The 26401-nt window shown below is 36.8% G+C and overlaps 1 protein-coding gene across 1 annotated transcript; it reads right to left on the bottom strand.

The window, feature by feature from the left end:
• Positions 1-91: 91 nt before the first annotated feature.
• On the bottom strand, positions 92-26345 carry LOC120747517 (protein unc-13 homolog B-like). The gene is made up of 9 exons (XM_040053453.1): positions 26016-26345; positions 17665-17694; positions 11310-11409; positions 8525-8642; positions 7596-7719; positions 3642-3715; positions 3477-3534; positions 3182-3211; positions 92-1170 (listed from the first exon to the last, which is right to left on the bottom strand). The coding sequence occupies exons 1-9, from the start codon at positions 26035-26037 to the stop codon at positions 953-955; spliced, it is 774 nt and encodes a 257-aa protein (XP_039909387.1). The 5' UTR covers positions 26038-26345; the 3' UTR covers positions 92-952.
• Positions 26346-26401: the final 56 nt, after the last annotated feature.

A 26401-nucleotide genomic window follows, 5' to 3' on the forward strand; every position in this document is an offset into this window, starting at 1 on the left:
ATACCCAGAGCATTTCAAACTAACAGAAACTTTAAACAACCCAACACACCCTCAAGACAAAAAGAAACATGAACAATGAAGGGTTTTTTTTCTGTGACTGTAATCACATTTTTTTTTCTGATGTAGAATTATCCGGATCAACTCCCTATCAGTCAACACAGGCAGATTTGTAGCAGTCTCACTGGTGCGCATGCATGCTACGGCAAGCGCACAAGATTAAAGTCCATGAACCAAGAATATTTGTTTTCTGGACCAAATACTTCCTGACAGCATTTTAGTGGAGTTGTAGTGACCATAATAACAACAAAAAAGAATATATTATTTTTGTATGTTAGTAACAATCATCATATAAACACTTTATTTTGGCCATTTGGCCAACAGTAAACAAATAATCCTGATATTCTTCCTGATGTACGGAAGACAAAAACATGGGCTTTTGATCAGGTAAACTATTCATGACAAAATTAAATAAGAGGTAATTACCAATTCTTTCTCTGTGAAACAATCTTATCTAAAGTAAACACTTCTGACTAGGTTTTAAACCCTAATTAACGGAGGCACAAGTAATGTCCTTATGATACCAATTACATTTGCATGATTTACCTTTATAATTTCATTGATGTTGATTTAACTCTGGTTATTTTTGAGGTCATAATGAATAGACAACTCATTTTCAGTTACATTATTGAAAAGCACTTCTTAAGTTTTGCACTATTTGTGTAAAAAGTGAGTGGGAGAAAAAAAAAAAAAAAAAAAAGGCAAATACAGCCATTACCGCCGTGATTATATTACTTTGCATTAGACGACAGAAGTACACAATAAAGCAACCCATCAAAACTAACTGCTGCAGCGGAAGCAAGAACCATCAGGCTTCACTGCCAGTATGTATAAGGATAAAGAGTGTCTGATCAGGAGTGCATGAGTGAGTGAAGGTATCCCTGGGCGACCCTGTCTACCTGCTTCCTCTTGGGTCCCTGTAGTCCAGGTCGAAACTGTGGACAGAGTCTGTGCAGCCATCCGGGCGATGCTGTGGCCGAGGCCCCATCGGGTACTGGTGCATAGATGAGTTGGGCTGAGCAGTTGTGTGGTAACGTGGAGGCAAACTGTTACTGGTCTCACTGCGGTAATCACTATCCCGGTCATCTACAGCACTGTCCTGGTCATCCAAGGCTGCAGCAGGTAAAAAGACAAGCTCTAAACACCCCAACCTGACAGATTGTAAAATTGTGGAATCAAGTACGTTTAGTTAGAAGGCTTCATTTTTCTATCAAACCTTGCTGATTATTTATGTAAAAGAAGTGTATGTATTCTTGTTTGAATTTTTATTAAATATAAAAATGCAAAAAGCTGAAAAAATAAACAAACCACAGTTACCTGATGCTAGGGGAAAAGTTAAAAATGCAAACATTTAAAATTTTCTAAAAGCTATGGTCAAGTGCAAAGCAGTACAGGTCTTCTGCAAAAAAAGCAAAATGTTGAATACAAATTGCAAAATATGGCAGTTTCTAGACACACTCTTAACCATTATAATGATGCCTGAGTAGGACAGGAAAGCAACAAATGGACACAGAGCTACACAAATCTGCAGCCAGGAAAACATTGTGCGGTTATTTTAATAAATGTTACTGGCCCTGATATGACAGAATTATTCTGATTATGTTTTAATAGATTTCACATCATAAAATGTCATAAAAATTGTGCAATTGATGTAAGTATTTCAAGAACAAAATATAAGATGCAACTTTTACTAAACAAGAAAGAAGAGAGTATTCTGTAATTCTGGATCCTAGCAGAAAAATAAAAAATAAAGCTGACTAACTGACTAGCAATAGGTTTGTAGAATTATAAGAGCTAATTGTGTACAACCCTGGGGTTATTTGAAAGTGATTTATTCGAAGTAAACAGAGTGGACAGACCCACAGAATGGCACTGCACTCTGGTACAGTCATTCTCAATTAAGAAGGCAAGAGAATCTTCTGAATGAAAAGATTTCCATGCAGGATAAAAACAGATTTCGTCAGGATCGCTCTTATTATTTTCAGGTAAATGCAGACTTCCCCTTGTTCTTATAGCAAAAATATTATTTTTTGTGATGCTTATTTTTGTTTATAACATACTAAAATAATTGGTTATCACTAACAGGGTTGCAGTGCAACACAAGACAAAGTTTCTAACAAAACAATTTGCCTCATGTGGCTTTACTTAAACAAAACTCCCACCTGTGCACATGTAGCCTGGGAAATTCATAGTCATGAATATATCAAACCATTACATCACTGCTTGCACTGTTTGTTGCCCCACTAAGAAAATAAAGTGCTGTACACACAAGCACTTGTGCTAAATGTAAGGCAAAGAGCTGTTCTTCACCTCTCTAGCTGTATGATCCCATAGATTCATCTACAGAATAATTTTCTATAAGAAACGTAAAGATTGTGAACTTTATTTCTTGTTAGCCCAGTTAAGCCTCTATATTTATACACAAAAACATAAAATAATCATTTTACAAAGGGGCAACCTTGTGTTGAATTACAGAGAAGAAGACAGTTTGTAGGTGTTCACCCCAGACAGCTTCATAATAATTTGTATAACTTCATATAGGAAAGCACCAAAATACACCACTTCTTGAAACTGACCTTACCAGTTCAAAGACAACGTCTTCCAAAAGCTAACCATAAGGCTAGTATTGGCTAGGGAGATAGCTAGGCTGGGGTTTGTCGTTTCAAAGTGATAAAGCCATAAGAAGTGATTCATAAATATTTAGCAAAGACTGCCACCTGTCATCTCTGTGAAGGAACTGCAATTCCCTACATTAAACACGTAATAGGGGCTTCCATTGTTAGTCAGACTTCTAGCAATGTTTGTTATGTATCAGAAGATTACTTTTCTGGCTCTTTTCTGGAATGTACACAATATAATAATAAATGATATATGTGTTGTAAAAAAACATTCTAACATCAGCACAGGACATATTGTAGAAAACAAGAAAACAGAAATGGGAGAAAATGTCAAAAGGTAATCAATGAATGCAGTGAGGAAAGAAAAAAAAAATTAAGTAATGTGAATTAATTGAATGGGAACCTTATGGTTTACGTGTTACAAGGGGCACATGGGGCTTTATGACATGCAGAAGGGGAATGAGGATTGGCCAAGGGGGAGAATTTCATCAAAGTGTGTTACATACTCAGTGAATCAGCCCATCCGAAATAGTTGCCTGGTAAAAGTGCAGATGTAACAAGTGAGAGGCAAGTCAGAGGAGTCGGGGATTGTGTAAACAAAGAAGACTTAAGTGCTCCTGTGTTGTAATAATTGGACAATGAGGGAGCCCCATAAGTGGCAAACAAACACATAAATTGTCACAAGAGATTTAAAAGAAAAAGAATAAAATAGAAGTAACAAGACAAATGAGTCTGAGATCCAGAAAGATAGAAAACTGGCTCCATCTAGAGGTTAAAAGTACAACACATTCAGGTACTCACAGCACTGGGAAGCCGCAAATGGCAATGGGTGACTCTGAACATCTTCCTGAAGAGAGTACTAGAGAGGACAGAGAGTGTAAAATGTGCGTATAATAGCATTCTTTATTGACTGGAATAATAAAATTCATTTTATATTAAAACTTTCTGGTAAAAACTGTATTTTACCTCATCATGGATTCCCATTCTGTTGATGCGCTCCAGTTTGCCAGTCCAATACTGTGCCTCATCATCCGGGATATCTGGTACAAAAATATGCATGCAGCAAATATAAACTTCAAGCTTCATTTCCCAGTATGCTGTCATAATACATTTTATGTCTGTTCAATTTTTTATGAGCTGTTTGGAAATGAAGAAAATAGTAAGTTAGCAGAAACATACAAAATAAATGTCAAGTGTACAGTGTGGCAAGTTACAGGTTTCCTGAAAAATTATAATACAACATTGAATTTCAAATACACAAAAAATCAAAAGATAACTTTTAAGTGAAAAATACAAAATAATTACTCTACATTTACTGTTTGATATGATGTCTGGTAGACTAGTCGTACTTGAAAGGGGGATCTGCACTGCACTGTAGACAGATGCACATTAAAGGCCACACACAACACAAAGGCTAGGGCTTCAAAGACACCACAAACCCACGGCTTTAATGAATGGCTTTGGAAGCGCAGAGTCATGATGGGCTCCTGCAACCTTAAAAGGGCTCCTCTTAATACAGAGGAAGAGGCTCTCTCCCACACAGTGGACACTCTGCTTCAACTCTGATGCCTTTTGATCACAAGGCTTAAGCATTACATGCAGTGCAGTACTAAAACAGTGTAGTGGTCAAGTACAAAAAGGTGGTGGGAGCACAAAGGACACTTCACCATACAATAACTAATTAACTAATACTTTTAAATGTGAATCAAACTTTAATATTGAAAAATTTGCCAATATCAGGTAAATTCAGCTGTTTTTGATTCCTAGCAAGCACCAAATGTCAGGATATTTAGTCTTTATTTATAGATGACCGCAAACACCAAGCTGTTCATATACATATACATACAGTTCATATTTCATCTATAGTATTGTAGTCTTGAGTCAACCCTCATTTCCTCATTTTGCTGAGAAAAATTATATAAAGGTGCAACCATTTATTGAAATATGTGGAAACATAAATGAAATACAGTATACAAGACAGAAACAGAGTTTCTAAATGTAATGAGCTTAAAAGTCAATATTTATTTATATTTCTTCATACATTCTTATATAGTTCTATATTGTGTATTTTGTTGTACAGTTATTTTATTTTCAACTTTAATTTATATATTTTATCTTATTCTCCCAGTTAAATTTACCCTTCATTCTAATTTGTGTTGTACAGTTATTTCATTTTTAACCTTAATTTATATTTTATTCCTTCCTAGTTAAATTTACCCTTTTTAATTTTTCATATTTATTTCCTATCTTATTCATAGCCTTTTCCTTTTTCGTTTTCTTTAGGTCACGAGCAGTTGTCCAAGCATTTCACTACATATCGTACTGTGTATGACTGTGTACGTGACAAATAAAATTTGAATTTGAATTTGAATTTGTCTTGACTACCTTTATCCTTTTACACAGCCTGGACTTTCTTAGGCAATCTTTCTTGTACTTTCTTTAAGTAGCGTTCAGGAATTGTTCCCCAGACATCCTGAAGGACATCTAAAGCTCTTCTTTGGATGATGGTAGCTTTTTGGACAGTTCTTTGATCCCATACCTCTTCAATAATGTTGATCCCTGACTAGCATTCTATAGTGTGTACTTCTTTTTTTTTTTTTTTTTAACCCAGCTATGCTTTAACTGCCCTGCCAGTGTGTTTGGGATCATTTTAATGCTATAAAACAAAGCCACTACCAATTCGATTCTTTCCAGATGTTATTATACAGTGAATCAATATCTGATCACCCTTTTCTGAATGTAAAATTTCATCACTTTACAACAGATCTCCAATATCACTGCCTGAGATGTAGCTTCAAAAATTACAGATCCTCCACCATGTTTTATAGATGGCTGCAGACACTCACTGTTCCAGCTCTTTCCTGATGTCCCCTGGACATACTGACTAGGGCGGGGTATCGATTTCGATTTTTATAATCGATTAAGTTCCGATTCACAAAGTCCCAATTCGATTCGATTTTGACTCAGACAATCGGAAGTATTATAATTCTGATCAATTATCAGTACATATCCATAATTTACATCTATGTATAAAAACAAAGCTGAAACTTGTGAGACTTCATTAGAGGTTTAATCATCACAGGAGATTCCTTTGTGTCAAAGTAACTGAGGATAAAATCCAGAAAAACGTGAAGGAGATTTTCCTGGCCTGGCTTTTTATAGCAGATAACCACCTTAAAAATATTCTACAGTAGATCAAAAACTGAAGAAAACCATAAATCAACATATGAACATGACCTGATGCTGCTGAGCTGAAGCAGAGCGAAGTTACAAAGGTTTTTATTAGAGACACAGCTAAGCGTTTTGCAATTTGGCGTAATTTGTAAAGGTTTAAATTTCTTTGATATTGAACAGCAGAAATGAGGCTTTCTTGTCGGAGGTCATTTTTTGAAAAAAAAAGAAAAAAAAAAGAAAAGCAGTGATGGCGACAGTGCTGAACACAACGGTAGACTGGTGCGTACTAAGCAAGCGAATAATGCAGAGATCTAAAACACAGATTTGACATGGGAAACTGTTCTTGAAGTACACTGAGAGAGAGAGAAAGAGCTGTGCAGGAAGTGTGATTTTATTGTGGTGGAAGCAAAACAGCAAAATTATTCAAACTAAAATCGATTTGAATCGGGAAATCGATTTTTTAAACATACTGACAGTAATACTGACAGTGATTCGAACCAAATTTTCTACATTTCTTAAGTCATAAGACCTGGTGCCACTGATTTTTAATCCAGTATGTGTGTAAACTGATGTGGACCTTGTTGTGTTGGTACCTTTGAGAGCAAATAAAGGTAAGGGAAATTCCAACATTATCAGCATCAACCGATTCTAAGAACTTAACACTCTTGTCAACCTCTGGCTAGTCCAGAAATCAGTAGCTGGAATTATAGTGGCTGTCTATCTTTTTACACACAGTCTGTGATCTACCACTCTACCAGATTTTCTGCCCTTATGTAGCCAAATAAATAAATGCACCTTTAATGAAATCTGTATTCATATTCTGACATGGATCATTCTAGAAAACACTGATTAAGTGGCTAATGGACCCAAGTCATATATTCCTCTTTCTCATGTTAGAAATGCTTTTGGATATTTCTAATGGTTCCTAAATCCTGTTGGCCACAACAGGACAACCTGGCAAAGACAAAATTATATTTACGGAACCTAAATTAATAAAGGAAGGTCTGCTATTGTTGAATTAGTGACCTCAGCTTATGCAGGACAGAAACAGGCGTCTCATTCTCAAAGGCACCAGATATGGGATGTTACACCGTCAGGCAAATATCTAAGACAAATATCTGGACTGCTTCTAGCCATGAAATCCTGCTTGGCTCCGCACAAAGGGAGAATGTTATGATGTGACCTTATATTTATCTTGTGTAAACCAGGTTGTTCTGAAAATAGGGGACTTTATTTAAAAATTAATGTGATTCCTAAACAGTTCATATTTTTTTTTGTAAATATCATTGAGTTAATGTTGAAAGTCTTAAATTCAATGATTATTTGCTTTAAAATCCAGTGTAGTGGTGCAAAACTATGCAAAAATTATGAATCTTCGTTCAACAATTGTGGACTCAACTGTTTAGCCATTAGATTTTCTGTTCAAAATAAATTACTACTAGGTACCGTATGTCTGCACAAGACCAGTGGATACCAGGCTATGATGTTACACACTGCTCCAGGCTCGACACTTTTTTTTTGGTTCCTGACATTTCAGCAGGAAACATTTGTGACCTTTGAGTAACTCTCCAGATCAAGGTTTGATTCACCCTAAGGCAACCAGAATCACTAATGTATCTATTACAAAACACCTTACATAAGAGCTTTAACGGTATTTACAAGTGTGGTTCAATCAACTGAACAACTGTATGTCTTAGACTCTGGAAGTCTATTGTGCAGCTAAAATGGTTTCAGCTTTAATCTCACCAAAAGGCAGTTCGAAACGAGTATCCAACAGGACTCGATGAGGCGTCGGGTTCTTCGTGCCATATATCTCATCAGCTTTCATCAGGACCTCTGCATCCAGGAAAAGCCATTCACCTGAGCCCTCCTGAAATTAAATTAAATTAAACACATTCATTTATTTACACAGACAATGCCTTTGCATGTATTCTTCAGTTTATGCTATGCCACTCATTCTTTTAATATGTATTTAAGGCAGTTTTATTGCCTGCGTTTTTACTATTTGTAGCTCAAATAGTGAAGCCAAGCAGCATTTATAATGAAGTATGTTCAATCTAGTGAAAAATTCAAAGTTCATTTTCTTAGTATTATGTGGGTCAAACAAGAGACATTTTTGTATAAACTACTTTTTTGTATGTAAAAAATACATTAACTTTTTGATTTCCAATCATCCTGTAACTGTAATCATTGTGTAACATATTTAACATATTCATCATTTTCAAATGTTTATTTTATTTGAAACTGCCTTTATATTTGAAATTTCTATATTACTTTACCTTAGGTTTAGGAATCCAGTATTTATGAACAGAATATAGCCAACACACAGGTGTCTGCATTTACTTATTGTAGCATTTGAATTTTTAGTACGACTAAAAATTCAAAGCGTCCCTTTTATGAGATCATCATTTCACATCTTTGATGTGCCAACTAGAATTACTTACATATCTCTTTCTAGGGAAAAATGCAGAAAGACTGAGCAATATTTATGTAAAGGTACAAACTTTTGTTTTGTCTTTTGTTAATTTTACTAATTTAACATCTATTGATTGATAAAGTTAAATGCTGTATCTTGTTACTTCTAATGGATGGATTTCAAGTGGCTTTTTTCCACCTCAAACGTTTGGACTAAAATTCACTTGTACTTGACTTTTTGTGTGGGTGTAAGTTCTGACCTCCTCTGATTGTCGGATACTTTTTAATGGAATCCATGCAGTCCCCACCATGGTGTCCCAGATGAGACCTTTGTTCCACACCTCAACAATGAGGCCGAGGTCCAGCCGGTTGATCTCACTGTGCAAATTCAAGTAACAAATGATGATGATGATGATAAAATGTTACTGAATAAAAGAATGAAACAATAACTGTGTTGTAATGTAACTTCGTTATAAGAAATTTTTAAAATGGAAAAAAACAAAAACAAAAATTAAACCAGAAATTTCTAAAGGATTGCTATCAGGAGCTACTATTGCTTTAGCTACAAAAGCTACTTCCTCATTTTGTCCTGTATTAGCTGTCATAATCATTTACAGCCTTGTTTTGTCATTCAACATGCTATTCAAAGGGCTCAAAAACAGCTTGATGACAGTATTAAAATGGCACATGAATTTTAAAAGCAGCCACACACCAAGGGCATTTGCATATTCTCATCTGTGCCACTTTACAACTACTGACGGACCAAACAAAAACAAGATCAGAGAAAAGATAATTAAAAAAAGAGCAAGGGTGGGGGTGAGGGTGGTGGGGTCCAGAGAGCTCAGGTGCAGAGATAAAGGCCTCCTAAATCATTTGCTCATTGAAAAAGAGAATAAATACATATAGCAAGGTATTTAACTGGGGCTATTTTTAACCGGGAGATTTATTGTTGTTCATGTTGCTGTTTAGATTTTAGATTCCAGTTGTGCCACCTTTTATTTTAACGTTTTGCATTATCCATGTCTTTTTTAAACATGCAAAATAAAGTGGTAAAGCCAAAATTGCTGATAAATTGCGATCTATTTTCAAATACAAATACAAGCATCATCGTTTATTTCTTTAAATCACTTTCCAACCACTTTGTGTAGACTGATTTACAACCATGTAGTCCAACCTAATTCAAATTAAATTCGTACAGTACTGTTTTTCCTTATATGAATACACATTCACCGGCTACTTATTAGGTACAATTCCTTGACTGCTCATTAAAGTAAACTTCTAATCAGTCAGTCACAAAGGGACTTAGGGTTTGGGGTAATGTTCTCTGGAAACCAAATATATTGTATGTTTGTGGTGTGCTGTATAAGACAGTTTCCCTTTGTTCTAAAAGCAAATAAATATTGCATTATAAAAAGTGACACTGAATGTGGTGTGATTTTTACTGTCCACAAACTGCTGATCTACTGAGATTTTCTTGCATAACAATCTCTAGAGCTTACAGAGAATGGTCCAAAAAAATAAGAGAAGATATCCAGTGAGTGGCTGTTCTCTTGGTGAAAATGCTTTTTTGATGCTGGAGGGCAGAGGATAATAATAATAATAATAATAATAATAATGGATTGGATTTATATAGCGCTTTTCAAGGCACCCAAAGCGCTTTACAATACCACTATTCATTCACTCTCACATTCACACACTGGTGGAGGCAAGCTACAGTTGTAGCCACAGCTGCCCTGGGGCAGACTGACAGAAGCGAGGCTGCCATATCGCGCCATCGGCCCCTCTGGCCAACACCAGTAGGCAAGTAGGGTAAAGTGTCTTGCCCAGGGACACAACGACCAGGACAGAGAGCCCAGGGATCGAACCGGCGACCTTCCGGTTACAGATGCGATTCCCAACCCCCTGAGCCACGGTCGCCATGGGCTGCGCTGAGTTGATGGGAAGGTTAAAAAAGGTCAAACATTGAACCTAGGAACAGATGACCTACAGCAGTAGAAGACCACTTTTGATGCCACTTTTGTCAGCTGATAACAGGAAACTGAAGCTCAAATTTGCACAGACTCAGCGAAACTGTACAGTGGAAAATTGGAAAAATGCTGCAGGGTCAGAATTTGGCATAAACAACACAAAAACACATCTAATCTGCCTTTTATCAAAGTTTAGACTAGTGATGGTGTCCTTTTATATTTCATGGGCTATTGTCTTGGCGCATGCAGGCCCATAGCCTATATGGAGTAATGTTACTGACCTTAACAAATCTGATAGTCAGGTGCTAAAAGGCCAAAAAAACAAAAACAAAAAACAAAACATAAGAAAATGTAAAAAAAAAAATAATTATGACTTGTTAAATTAAGAGAAGGTGCAACTGAATAAACAATTGCAGTTATTAATTCCCAAAACTGAGACAACCACTACTTACTCATTTGTTTTGTTCAGATGATGTTTTTAGACAATATATTTAAAATGTAACATAAAAATCCTAAAACAAATAATTGCATGGTAGGTACTAAGATACAAAGTTTGAAATTGTAAAGTTCCCATTTTCTGCTTAAATTTAAGCTGGGTCGCTGTAACAGATGGTGCTCAGAATTTGCTGGAAAGCCTGATGAATAACCTGGAATTACACCTAGTGACAAAGCATGAATGGACAGTTGGAGGAAGGGGACCTGGAAAAACAAACACTGTCCCAAAAGAGGGAGTTCACAAAAGACAAACAATGGTGCGCATGCAACAAAGTGTTGCCTTTTGTGTCACCATAGATACATTTCACTGGGAAAGGAAAATGGGGAAATTAAATCAATAAATTATAAGGAGGAAATGACCAACAGCTGTTTTACGATATATTGTCTTAAACTGAATGGAGTAGATGAAAAACTGTAGTGTTTAAGCATTCGGATGAGTAGCTTGGAGAGATAAAAGTGTGGATGTGTTGTTTCTATCCCAGAGTTGCAGAGTGTGTGGTTTTTTATGTATTAATGTTTGATTTTGTTCCCCATGATAAATGGTGTGTTTCTGTACTTGCTTCTGTATTTCAGATTGACTTACAACATGAAATCTTGCTCCCAGCAGGGCTGGTCCCCACGCACAGTGATAGTTGTGCTTTTAACATTTTGCACCTTCAGCGTCACATAGGTGTTGAACTTATCTGAAACAGAGGAAAAGGCAGATTACGATTTAATTATAATGAGGAGGCAGCAATGCATTGAGAGCATATGGAGGCGAGCGAGTGTTACGCATGAGTTAACAGGAATATATGGGATTCATTAAGCAGTAATGAAGACACATAGCATAGTAAGACTCTGGACAGTCTACTATTAGATAGAACAACAGAGGTGATGTTTGAACTACCATGCCAGGTCTACCACCTAAACACATCAGGACTATCAGTGAGAGTAAAAGCAGATAAGTCTCCTCCCCCGACTATATCAAGCCAAACCCAGGCCAGGCCAGCAAATCAACCCTGTTAATCTCCAATGAGAGCCAAACCCTCACAGCACATAGTACTACAGGATGTACAAATACATGGTACGTCTCCAGTCCACTATGAAGTGCAGCTGTTTTTTAAAATACACTTGTCCTCTAAAAAATACACGTTGTAAAGGAAGCATGCCTGCTCATGATGTAATAAAACTGAAGTCACTACTGACCTGTTACTATTACAGAAAAGGTCTCTGTCAGCCCTAATATCATCAATACATAGAATATAGTTGGTTTAGTTGCATTTTTAACATTTGACGCAACCGTTGACTGTGTGACCTACACACAAAAATTGAGCCCTGCTAGGAGTCTACTGCCTGTGAAAACCACTGAAACATTGACTCAAATGTCTGTGTGTGTGTATACAACTTTCACACCCAGTTATCTCAGTCAACTTCCTTCCGCCAGTAGTGCTGGACAGCCGATTCTCAACAACTGTATGCTTCAGCGGTCAGTGCTGAAGGGGAGGGTGGATGGATGAGGGATTAGGCAACCCGTGCTAAAACTACCAGCTTTTCATTTCCTACTGTGGGGTTGGGGGCATCAACACGTGCCTGTTGATGTGCTCATTTTTCCTCATGTAGTTACCAGTCCTGCACAACTGGTGGTTCTCGCTACAACTCAACCCCCCCACATGGACACAAAAGCTGAGTGGGAGGAGGACTGAAAGGGAAAGGAAAAAGGATGTCTGTTTCTGACTGATAAATAAAATATACTTTATCATATGTCATGGAATACTACTCAGGGAATAGCTCACAATCATCTGATTCAAGATATTAAAAGGACACCTTCGTATAAACAATGTTTCCCCACGTCAATTAGAGTAGCACAAGTAGCAAGGTATAAATGCTAAGACTATCAAGCAGAAAATTATATTAAAATTTAACAACATACGGCTGGATGGATATCATCTTGAAGTTTTTAGCAAAAAATATACAACTATATTAATATGAATATGTTTTCCATAAACTGACAGCACATTTATGGTTCTGAGTTTCTGATTTTCTGAATGGTGGCTCCCTGATATGGACAGCCAACAGTGCAAGCAGGCAGTACAAACACACACAAATTGACCCTCTTTGGTCTATGGGAAACAAAAGCAAGAGATCAGCTGTTCCTGTATAGACCAGTCACATGACCACACTAAACAAAGATTACCCTGGTTCCTCCAGCAACAAACCGAAACATTTACCCTACACTAGCATTTAACATAGCAGCCAGATAAGTAAAATCAACTCCTTGGCATAATAGGACTGCCAGCAGTTGACACAGGTGGATTCATACAACTGACACAGAGCATAAATAGATACTTAAGACTGCACACTGAAACAGTGTACTGAAAGCGCAGAATCCCTGAAGTGACACTGAGACCGCGAACCAGGACTGACAGGACACAGACCTAATTAGTGTCCTGTGAAAACAGTAGCAACAGAACACACACAGTATTAAAGCTGCCTCGGGGATGCTGAAGCTTTTCCCCAATTAGATATTCCATGCCTTGTGCCACACTTGGGCCAGCTCCCATGAATAGCAGAGACGAGATAAGGCAAGAGGATGTATGGATTAGATAAGAGCCACTTAGTGGTTGCCGGACCTTTACACCAGGCGTTTTCCTTGATACGGCTGACACCATTGAGGAGAAAGAAGTAATAACTGACTGGAGGGGAAAAAGAGGAAAAAAAAGTATCCACCTGCATAGCAATGTCTCACCAATATAACGGACTAGTCTTATGTTTGTATTGTATAGTTTGAGGACAACAAACATTAAATGAAAACTGAAATTTCAGTCAAAATACCACTATTATAAAACACATCATACACATGTAATAATTAGCTTAGTGCAAATATATGATAGTGCATGTAAGCGTAAGTACGTACGTAAGTAAAGGGAAGTGCAATAAAGAAAAGACAAACTTATTTGTCACCGGTCAAATCTGCTAGGCAATAACTGGGCTATAACTGCTATATGAGAAAAACAAAGTTTAGCAAACACAAATGCTCAAGATAAAACCGAAGGTACGTTTCCTACGTGGTCACATTTTATGTCTACAGTGTCTTTCTTTGTAACTTGTTATGACAAGCAGCTTGGTAAATATAGATTTAACTCCACTCAGATTTCAAAATCCAGTATGCTGAAAAGTGTTTTTTTTTTTTTTCCTTTTTTTTCTTGCTAACTCCATTAGAGATCTTTATTGTATTCAGAAGCAAGGTATCCACCTGCACATCAGTGCCTTACCCTACATAAGACATATGTTTTATATGGTTACTGTACAGTATGAGGATCACAAAAATCTAATGGAAACCAACATTTCAGTCAATATGCAATTATTTAAAAAGAAATTATGGATATCTCTACAGTAATCTCAGCACAATAGTTAGATAAATCATCTTTAAATTATTGCAAATATATGTCTTATATGTACTTACAGGCTATTAAGACATGGGAAGTGCAGTAAAGAAAAGACACATATTAGTCACTAGCCAAATATACTGCTTAAGACAAGTTTGCTTGTTTTTCAATGTGTTTATGGGACAGTTATATTTATCCAATTCTAAAAAATCTTCTTAAAATCACTGCCTCAAGAATCTTTAAACCAGTTTTAACCATCAGTGTGCACATTTAATGAGAATTTCCAGATACTGTAAAAGAATGAAATTTTTAATAAGATTATGCATTCTGTAGGCCCATTGCAGAAAGAAAGTGCAGTGTTGATTGAGTCAAGTTGCCTAACCCAAACTGTTGCTTACATGTAAAGAAACATGATCTGTTGACCATGTTGGTGCAAATTTAAACATGCTTATGTGTACACACACACACACACACACACACACACACACACACACACACACACACACACACACACACACACACACACACAGTAAAACAGTGAAGGCACGCCAGTCAATGTGCTCTTAAGCAGAAAAAAAAATCGAATGATCATGTGATGTTCTGAGAATCACCGTAAACCCTCAGTCAAACGTCTTCATTCATTATTGATTAGTGATGAGTTTTCTTAGTAATAAATTAGTCAGGAAAATGCAGGCAGCTGGAAGACTGGCATTTCAACATCAGGCCACTTATCAATATTGCATGCAACACAAAACATACATTTATCAGAGGACTTTCCTACCATTGCTTGAATATCTTCATGTGTAAGTTAGTTTTGCAAAAATAGTGTTCTCAAGCAATTATATTACCTGGAAGTCTGTTTTTTACTTAGATAAAAGAGAAGCTTGTGATTAAAATGATACATTCCCCATTTTATTCCAAGCAGAGACTCTGCAAGCACACATCTAGCAGCACACAGCTATTATCTGCGAATCAGTGGATAATAAGACAGTGGATAGACAGTCTGCTAACTAGTTCAAACAACGTCACCTTCTGTTTTACAGTATTCTCTCAAAACACTTTGTGTATATGTGCCAAAATAAGGCCTAAAAGCCATCCAAGCACAGGTGTGGTGTAGACACAATACAAACATCAATCCCAGGCCAGCCTTATGTAAACTTTGAGGCCTCTTCCAATAAGTCACATGTCACCCTATGCAAGTACAATTATCATGAGGTAAGAAAACTGGTAAGTAATATGTTCAGTAATTACTTATTCCTTCCTGTTCTTTCAGAATCTATCCCTTATTGCTATTCACACAAAAATGCAAAGTAAAATGGTGCAATAATCATAAAAAAAATGCAGAAATCTGATCTTACAATTTGCAGCTCAACACATCATGGTATGCAGTTTTGAAGCACAAACCATTGCATTTGCAGCATATCAAAATATTTCATGCTCATTGGATCATGGCCACACTTTACGGTGCAAAAAAAGTAGGACAGCAAAACAGCATTGGCTATGTTTAACCAAATTTGCTGAAAAAAATAAAATAAAATACATTAGTTCATTATTTGTATATTTTCAAAGTCTGTTTTCTAAAACACCTTTACTCATAAGCTCACACATCAGTTTATTGAGCTGATATCACTTCATAAGTCGTAAGGAAAACAGCTCATTTAGATTAGTTGGAAATTTTACTTTGATGACATTTTTTTAAAAGCTACTCTTGATACACTTTTTTGACAAAATTTTTAACACCATAACACATTACAAGGGACATCTTTAAACACATGAAAATGCTAAACTTATTATTTGGTTATTTTTGTTTCTTAGCTAAGAACTCTCTCGCAGGCCTTCGTTTCCGTCTTTGCCCTGTAAAAAAACCCCACCAACAACAAAAGTGACTAGTGTTTACATTATGTTTCAGAGAGATGCCTGGCTAAAGTGAAATTCACCTAATGTTTGCTCTGAGACAGGTGTCACATGTCGTATGACCCGGAAGAGGGAGGAGGTCATAGACAGCCAAGCAAAGTCTTACAATCCCTTTAAAGTTTCAATGCTACAAAGCCCTTTGAAAACTGACAATACAACAAAAAACTTAAAAAAGCATCAACTTCAGTCACTTGATGCTGGCTAGAAAAACTGAACTCACAGCATTAGAAAGTGAAGACACTGTCTGGAAGGCAAATGCTAGCTTTTCAGCTGTGCACTGATGTCCCCCATTATCAATAGCCTGGAGAGCACAGTGTCCAAGATTTCAAGGAAGAATTTCAATCTTGGACTGGTCAACCCACATGACAGTTTTCAGTGGATCTTAAACCAGTACTGGGACAGAGTGTTTTGGGATCTGATTTGTATATTTTACTTCCTTGTTGATGGTTTTTAAACTACATTTGTGAATGCACCATAGCATTAATTGACAGAAGTTTTCTGAAGTGGTCCCGAGTCCATGTAGTTACTTCCTCTAGATAATCACTTCTTTTTATAAATTGTAGCAGTGTCTGAGGACCAGAAGATTATGGCCACTCGGTAATGATTTTTGGGCTTGTACACAAAGCCAAAAAAAAATACTGTATTGTTTCCTAGAATCTTTCAATGATATTATGTACTGATGATGAAATCCCAAGTTATTTTAATGTCACACTGAGTCATTCTTAAATCCCCGAACTATTGTCCTGTGCAGAATAATGAACACTTTTCCAGTTTTCTCTGTTTCTAAAAGGTTCAGCCTTTTTCGGAATGCTTTTCTGATACCCATTCACATCCATTATGTGTTGCTTATAAACATAACTAGTTGTGAGATGTATCACAGGTATATAGTATTAACAACTTTTCCACTCTTATGCTACTCCTCCATTAATTTTTTAAATTTTTTATTAACTTTAGGATGTTAATGATTTACAAAATACTTCTTTTTAAATTCACATTTTGTAAGGGATCAGAAATTTTACAAAAAGGGTTAGAAAAAACTTTACAGAAGTCATTTTGGCATCAAATGAGTAAAATATCAATGGCAAATTCAAAGCCAAGTTGACTTTGTATTAGTGCTCCTCTCTGCTCTTGCCAGAAATGTCACAGGGCTTAAAGGTAGACAAGAGCCTGAACACCAGAGGGATTTGCCTAGTTGGAGAGTCTGGGGATTTGGACACTGATCTATGTCCACCTGCATGGCATGACACTGAAAGACCCAGGATTGCGTAACACAAAATCAACCCTAGCGCCTGTAGTGACTTGCCAGAATTTAAGAGATTAACCTATATAAGACAATTAGTACACATGGCATATTTTTAACAAGGTCTACACAAAGCAACCTCACAGAAGTAGTGGTGTTTTGATCAAAATGTGTAGAATTCTGGACATCCTCATTGGGTAACTGGATAACTGAGTTAATTTACAGTTCAACATGGATGACAGTTCAGACATTCTTGTTTTTACAAACAAACAAACAAACAAACACCAATAAACATAATCAAAAATCCCACAAGTTTCACAGCATACAAATCTCTCACCAGCTGTGAACAATGAACATTAGTAAAATGGTAAAATGGCCTGAGAATGGGAATAAAGTTTGTGAATAAAGAAAGTTCTTACCTGGTGGTCCCTGGAGTTTGGCTTTCTTCACTGCACAGCGCACAGAAACACACAGACACACACACACACAAAAACAAAGATTAGCTCAATTACATAAATTTAATTTGCACTAACTTAAGAATAAACATCGTACTATAATACGTAACTAAAACTGACACATAGGTAAATCTTAGGCCCCTGAGGGGTCTCACCTACCAAAGACCTAAAATTAACCCTTTCCAGTGTTTATGTACCTAAAACACAGTTTAAAAGCACAGTGTAAATAGAATTTTAAATTATTTAAATAAATTATTTCAAAGTTATTGTCTTTAATGAATACATCTGACATTTGATTAACATCCACAAAACTTCCAATATGTATATTATGTACTGTAGCAAAGAGATATACTACTCCAATGTAAGTCAAATGATGGTAATACAATGTTGAATCAAAAGAGTTTGGTTTTTTAAAATTATTTTTAAAAGACAAGTCTAAAATACAAACACAGATGTGCATAAAGTAATTATCTCATGTTACTTGAGAATACCAAATTGCTCATTATGCAGACAAGTAAGCAGTGATGGGAATAACGACGCTACAAGTAATGGTGTTACTAACGCCGTTACTTTTTTCAGTAATGAGTAATCTAACTAATTACTATTCCTATCGTTACAACGCCGTTACCATTACTAACAAGAAAATGCGGCACGGTCGCGTTACTATTTTTCAACATTCAGACGGTTGAACCTGTCTTCGGTTTACCGCATCTTATATCAGTTGTACTGACGTAGCTGTAAGTAATCTGGGCCCTACAGCTTGAGGCAGCTACGCGCGCTCCCGCAGACGGCAATCACTTTCTGGCAGTCGATCACTTTTTGGCAAAACACCTGGAGCTAGGAGGCAAAACAATCGCATGAGTGCTGCTGTTTCACTGAGGAAGAGTAAAGCAGTTGTGGTAAGCCAATCACATGACCACTTCAAGATGACAAAGCAACAAGGTGATATTTACCAGTTTTTAAATTGTGTTGATAGGCCACGTAAAACAAGAGTCATGATAAACAATATATACGCGTGTTTCAGGTATCAGGCTGCGATGTTCTCCTTTATAGTGGACAGAAATTATTTTTTGGGAGTGGCACAAATAATTTGTGTGGCATCTACTTTAATGCGGAACAGCTGATTGTTATGTAAATAGTTTGAAATGGTTATTTTAAAAAAAGGTAAATGGCTGCAAATAACTTTGTTGTTTGCAAAACTTGTGCATATGATTTTAAAATTGACAATTTATATTTGCATTTAAAGTTATGAAATATGATTCAATAAACATGTTTGTGGTTGTTACAGTAAAAAATATAACTTTTTCTACTCTGATTTTATGTTTTTTGTCTGATTTTAGATCAATTGTGTTAATGCAGTATGTCAGAATGAAAACATAAGTGTAAATTCAGACAGATGAGATTGTGCTGAAAAGAATGATACCAAACAAGGCAGTAAATAGTTTTTAAAGGCGAAATGGAGAGGTAAAATCAAAAGTAGCAAAAAATGGCCAAGTAACGCAATAGTTACTTTTCAAGTAATTAATTACTTTTACAGTCTTGTAACTCAGTTAGATTTTTGAAGAAGTAACTAGTAACTATAATTAATAACTTGCCCAACACTGCAAGTAAGTCATAAGTTGGTGCAACGTGCAACAAATGAAGACTACAAACACATCATCTTGTTTTAGGAACCCTTGTGCAGTTTGATCAAAACAGAAGAACTATGTGAAGAAATCAACTTTACACTATTTATATTTTTCAGCTTCATTCAAATTATTGTGTCATAGTTAATAGTTTTGCTAAGTTCATAACTGATAAACCTGATGCATAACAGTTCAGTTATAGTAAAATATATTTGTAAAAACCTTATCATTTTAGTTAGAACGCTTCAAAGTTAAATCAATGAAAAATGGGATACTAAAGACTGGCACCTCTGTGTTATTAGCAGTGACAAATACATTTTTATTGGATTGCAACTTTTACATAATCATGAAGCATAAGCCTTGACAGCTGCATCACAAATCTTAACAGCTGGTGAACAAACAAAAAAAACAAACCCAAAAAAACAAAACAAAGGAAAAATGGGACTCAGGCAGATGGGTATTAAGATACAAAATAAACCAAAAATGTCTGATAACAGCAGCCATTTCCAAAAACCTCCAGACATTACTTATGGTGAAGAACCACGTGCTGCTCGATTTTGGTTCATAAGTCGACCTGCAGTCTTTAGCCCCTCAATGCATCTTTACAATAATGTTTATGGGATTGTGAAGCGATTTGAAGAGGATTAGTTGTGATTGCAGTGGCAGGGTTATGTGTGCAGGCATATAACCTACTAAACCTCTAAGGGCTGAGCTGCCAGATGTCCAGAATGGGATGATGGAGGCACAAATAACGCTTTCATATTTTCATGTACCATCCCTTGTTTTTTTCTGTGCACATTAAAACAATAGTATTAAGTTTTCGGGTCTTCTAATAATTGATCATTCTTAATTACTCTTAATTACAGAGAACCATATGCATATAAATACAGCAAAGTAATATTTGCATATTAGAAAACTAATAGTGAAGTAACGATTAGAATGAATAAAAATGCAGGTTGAAGTGGAATGCACCAAACCTAACACATGCAGCCACAAATGTAAACTGAAAGACTAAAAATCAAAGACACAGAGTTAACCGAATTTACTTCTAGGATAACAATGGAAAGCAAAAAAAAAAAAAAAAGGACCACTGGTCCTCACCCAGTGTTTCCTGTCTTTTACATAACTCATTGTGGAACAGTGGAAATCTTCAGTGAAGCTAGCAGTATGATTCTTTTTTCCACTAAGTCAAATGAGCTGGCTGTGGCCTTCTTTTCTCATTTGCATCACTTAATTTTAACTGTGGACCAAAGAGGGATTGCAGTGGAAACTGATCCTTATCGTTTTCTGTCCATGCTTAATTTGATGGGTGTAGTTGATCTTTATCTACTGTTCTTCAAAACCTACTGGTTGCTTTTCTTTTTTGGTTAATTTTACTTGCTTGTGATCATACTTGGTTTCAAATATATTAATGCAGTCGCATGTCTCAATAAAAGTAGATCCCCCACCCCAGTACTATCCAGTATCATTTCTCTTTAGCAAAGTAAAGCTCTTTCCCCCAGCAGTTTACAAATTTGACATGATGACACAAACACTACCTCATAAATTGAAACTAACACCAGCTGCACTATTGCAGATGGTACATATGCAACACAGTTTCCCAACACTTCATGAAATAGTCACCTCTAAGTTGTTCTCTATTTTATTGATTAACATTTATGGACACAAATTGTAATGTTTATTTTTGTTCCTGAAAACTAATTTTTCAGCATTATTTTGGGTCACTCGATACAACTTCTCATCAATCATCTCTTATGTAGTGATTCCTGTCCATGGAGATGAAAACAATACCACAATAAGAGTCTGCATTTGAAGGTCAGAGGTTGTTGGTAGAGCAAATCATCTTGAGATTTGTGTTCAGTTTATACAAGCCATAGATTGTCACACAACATTTGTATTCTTTTAATGATGTTATTAATAAAAAACAAAACGCAGTGCTTGGTTAAGTTTAGACATTTGCAGTGACTTGGTTGGGGTTAGACATTACAAATGTTTCCTCAAACAGCAGACCTTTGAGGTACTTTAACCTGCAAAAGCATGACAATTTGTGTCCATGACCACTGATATGTTAGATTTCACAGCTGGTGTGATAACATCACAAGATGGTGTCTAGTGTATTGCTCACAGTTTTAATAGCTGAATTTTATTTAACCATTTTGCTTTCCGAACATCTGTAATGTGACTAAAAATCACAAAATCCTGCAGCTTTCTGAGAAACCAAACAAACTGTATACTGTTAGCGATTTGTAGCAATCTGTGTTATCCAAATGATAATTTAAAAGAAAAACAAAAAAACGACTTCATAGATAGAGATTTTCTAAAAATGTGTGCTAATTCTGAAGTTGCAGCTCATGATGTTCATAAGCCAAATAACGACTTTAACCCCCTGCAAACAGTATCTATACTTTATTTCTTCTGTATAAACACGAATGAACAGCAAATAATATCAGTGTTCAGAAATTATTTTTAGCTATTTTTTAATTGGGGGTTGGACATTTAAATTCAGTTCAGTTAATCTGTTTCTTAAAGCACTGCAGGATTTAGTCAACTTCACTTGCTACATACACAGACTGCCCTACAATCCACAGAGGGGTGAGGTGTAAATAATGAAACAATGTTTAAACTTTAAAAGAAAAAACAGAAGAGAGGAAAATGTTGATGTACCAAATAACAGGACATGCAGGCACAAAGCAGGAAAGTAGGAACAGGAAATGACACCAGAGTCAAAGCAGTGGCGTACTTCCGCTTTGTGTCGACTGTTGGATCTGATCACTTGGAGCTGGTAATAAGAGGAGAGAGCAACAGATGGCAAGGGGATTACTCCCACAATCTCTAAGCTCCCTCTCTCTCTCTCTCTCTCACTCTCTCACTCTCTCACTCTCTCTCACTCTCTCTCACTCTCTCTCACTCTGTCTTTCTCTCATAATTCCTCTACTTGGATGGTTACTATACTCAACCCCTTAGATTCCAGTTCAGTCACTTTTATCTCTCCATTGCATCCTTTATATAATTATTATCTCAGCATAAGTCCTCAGCAACTGACTCGGCTGTAGACAAATATGAGCCAAGCAGACTTGGCTCATATTTGAAAATGTGTATGCTTTTTCAGAAAATGTGTATTCCTCAACCAGTTGCAAGCTGTTGCTGAAGGTTCCTGGCAAAATTGGTCACAAAGACTATGCTGTACCAGAGGCCTCCTTTTGGCTGCTTTGGTTGCCATCAGATTGCCACGGTTGCCCATAGTTTGCACTGAAGACATAAACTTGTCTTCAAACTCTTGTTAAGCTGTAGTAAAACTTGAAAGACGCAAACACAAACTGAAAACCGGGACATTTTGCCTTCAAAGCAAAAACTGTATACACATTTGTAACTAGCAAATAGTATTTATCTATTGGTTACTGTCCAGTCTTTAAGCCTGCATGAACAGGGATTTGGCAATCAATTTTACTGTGACTGCCAGCAACTACTCGAACCAGTCAGGTGCTGACTAGTCTCTAGGTCTATGTGTCGGTGGTCTGAGCAAGCTACAACTTCTTGCTCTGCATAATTTTTTTAATCACAATTGAACATCAGGATGTTGCTCTATTCTATACACTTAATTAATACATGACTGGAGTAGAGATCCCTCCCTCTTTCTGGAGGTTTCTACCATTTTCATAATCCTTGTTGACACCAAGAATACAAGCATTGAGGCTTTTACCTCCTGTCCAGATAATGAACGCCCCTCAGGCAAATCTGACTTGACCTGAATCCAAAAATCATTAAAATAATGTAACCCACCTGCAATTTGCAAATGTAATTGCTTTAATGTTCAACATTTAAGTATGCGACTCCACAGTTCGATGATCATCTTTGTCCTCATTTTTCAATTAATGTTTTCCATTTCAAGTGGAGCACCACACAAAGCGTTCTTTTAACAGCCAAGCATAAGCTCTTGCAGATTCTTCATCTGCCTTCGAAACGAAGAAAATCGTATTAACCACAAATATCATGTAACTAAATCAATCAGCAATGTCAATGCCATACACAATATCTGTGCACCTCCAGTCCTCCAGCATCGTGTCATCCACGTGAACCATGTGTCAACTCAGCCTTGACCTGATGCACAGTAAGAGTTTCCCCCACATGTTCACTCGTAAGGGCAACCACTTATCTTTTGTATAAAGACATTGCCATGGTGATGAAGCATCTCAACTAGCAATAAATAGGCAACACTGTCAAGCTGTGCTATCAAACGATGACTCACAACATTAGTTAATCACAAAGCTTCTGCCCAAGCACCCTTTAAGCTAATCTACTCTACTTCTTCCTCTAACCTTTCCTGTAATCTATTGGCTGCAGCTCCTACTAGCTTTAATTTCACTAATCAATAAAAGAACAGTCTTTCCAGAGGTTTTGCAGAGGCACTGAGATTAACTTTTTCAAGTAAGTGAGATCAAATGCTTCTTTTTGAACCATTCCTTGTGTTTCTCAGACTGGTGCACAGGTGTCCGAATACCTCCTGAGGCTAACTATATTCACAATTTATTTATTTATTTATTTTTACCAGAAAGTACATTGGTACTTAAACAGATTTATATTTGATGTACATATAACCAACACTTGTAACACAGATGTGTCTGGGCATGCATAGGTTCATGCACACAAGTTCCGGATAACAAGAATTTGTGGACTAAATGGAAAAAAAGAAAGAAAATGTGCCTTTTAATGTAAACACAGTCATTGGCTTTTTGCCATTACTTGGAAGCTAATCAGTACACTATCAGGAATACACACTAGAGCAGGGCGATATGACCAAAAATATTTATCACGATATACATTTGAAAATTTGCGATAACGATATAACTGACGATATAATTGACACTAGACAAAATACTTTACAACTCCAAAACCCCAAAACCCATCAATGTATTTTCACTTAAACAAGCAGCTGTTTTTATGTGCATTAAAGTTATATAAAAATTTAACAGTGCAAATGCAAAATCCTTGCTGACAGTTTAACCAAAAGGCATTTCCAGTGGAAATTGGCCAACATATCCTCAGCATAACCATGTATAATATCCACAAAACTTAAAAAGAGGTTATACACATAATACGGTAATATTATGTTGAAGCACAGTACGTATCACTTCGCGAGGCGCCTGCCTACGATAGCCGTAATGCTCCGACAATCCATCAAGCGGTGCGGGTTCATAGCTTAGCAAAGTTGTACTAAAACATTTGACAGATTTTCAAGCACAGTGTACCACATAAAATTGTTTCGAGGTCAGTAAACACAACCAGAATCCATACATAAGGCACACGGGATTATAAGGGGCACTGTCGATTTTCAGAAAAATCAAAGGATTGGTTTTAAGTGTGCCGTATTTTCCAAACAACACGGTAATAACGACGGCCGCTAGCATGCTCTACCACAAATAGTGCATCTGACGGACGAAAGCTAAACCAGTTCCACACCACTGAAGTTGCAGCATTTTTACAAACCAATTCTGGTTCATCAGTTTCATTTAATGATCCACTTTCGCCCTTCTCATTCTGCGTTGCCACCATGCTTTTTCCGCCATGTGCGTATGAAAACAAAGGCACTGCGCATGCGCGTTTTATTGCAATATTTCATTTTCTTATCGTTGCCCGACATTATACCGGTATTACCGTGAACGGTATAATATGGCCCAGCCCTAATATACACTCAGAGAAACAATATAGTAAAGCCTATTTGTTTTCAGGTAAAACATGTTCAAAGACTGAATTACAAAGAAGAAAAAGACTTTTATTCCAGTTTCTTATCAGTGGGGATTATTAATGCTCCATTACTTCTATAGCAGATGCCAAAACTTTTAAACTCTCCCATGAAGGATTCTGTGCTAATGAGCAGTCAGTAAGAGTAACTAATGTAGATTAATTTCTGAGAGACTAAATTTTGTGGAGACCAAAAAAATATCAAGTAGTTTGGCGAGGATGGCTGTGTTATTGCAGATAGGCATGCTTGTGTAGTTAGCGGGGGACAGTTATCTCTGTTTGGGGTAGTTTTTTCTTCTTCTTTTTCTTTTTTAATCGAGCTCTTAGCAGCAGTGGAGCAAATAGTTGGGTGTCAGGCTTCTTGTTGCTGAATGGGATATTGCATAATGTGCTCTTCTGCTGTAAAAGCCTCTAAAGCAGGATTCTCCACCATCACTCCAGCTGATTCGCTGTAGTCTTCTGGTAGACGGCACGCTAACATGGAATGAACACTAACCTTGTTATCAACCTTCTTCTGACAAGACGGATTCCTTGATAGCAAACACGGTTTCTTCCCCCCCCCCCAGCATTGGTCCCTGAATCAGGCTTTCAATGTAGAGGCCTACGAAACTAATGCTGGGAGATGATATTAAGACGAGACACTAAAAGTTCGATTATAAAATCCTCAGTTGTCACTGAGGACCCCAAGGATTTATTTTCAACATAAATGATAAATACATACCTCTGTTGAGTTTTTAAAGATAAACATTATAAAGTCTTGGTTTTTAAAAACGTAAAATCACGTCAGGAAAAAGGTACTTTTTTTCCAGATCTACCCAAGGAGGAACGCCTACTGTTAGAAAACCAGTTTTGTAAGCTGTTACTGGAATTATCACTATGACTTCAGCAAACTCATCAAACAAACAAAGACAAAATCGCTTATGAAGTACAAATAAAGATAAAAGCTCCTACCTCTGACGCACAGTAACGACATGACCGACCGCTTCCAGCGACAATCCAGTAGTTTCACACAGTTTACAGAGCGACCTATCAGCGGAGATTTACTCTGTGAGGTAACATTATAACAGTCACTAAACAGATTTTTTTTTTTAAAAAAATTGCTGATAAATTCCTCTTCGATGTTTACAGGTGGGTTTCCGGTCCCGGACCTGGGCAGAGAGCAGCTACCCCTCTCTGCTGCCACGCCATTATTAAAACTCTCATCACAGGTTTCCAGACTGAAGGATAGACCGAGAGCAAAGAGACAGGAGAGGGGGAGGAGGCGGGGTCGGGACACCTGTTACAGGCATCTGAGGCGACCAATCAGGATGCCAAAGCGCTGAGCCTTATGTAGACAT

The sequence above is a fragment of the Simochromis diagramma genome, unplaced genomic scaffold (genome assembly GCF_900408965.1).
Source record: "Simochromis diagramma unplaced genomic scaffold, fSimDia1.1 OVJJ01000596.1, whole genome shotgun sequence".
Lineage (NCBI taxonomy): Eukaryota > Metazoa > Chordata > Actinopteri > Cichliformes > Cichlidae > Simochromis > Simochromis diagramma.

What these genes read in the sequence shown, in the direction of transcription:
- LOC120747517 (XM_040053453.1), bottom strand. Translation starts at nt 26,037, where the DNA reads ATGTCGTTACTGTGCGTCAGAG. An exon ending in CAAACTCCAGGGACCACCAG is followed by an intron (nt 11,410 to 17,664) that starts GTAAGAACTTTC and finishes CCTCTGTTTCAG; the next exon opens with ATAAGTTCAACACCTATGTG. An exon ending in GAATGGGAATCCATGATGAG is followed by an intron (nt 3,535 to 3,641) that starts GTAAAATACAGT and finishes TGTCCTCTCTAG; the next exon opens with TACTCTCTTCAGGAAGATGT.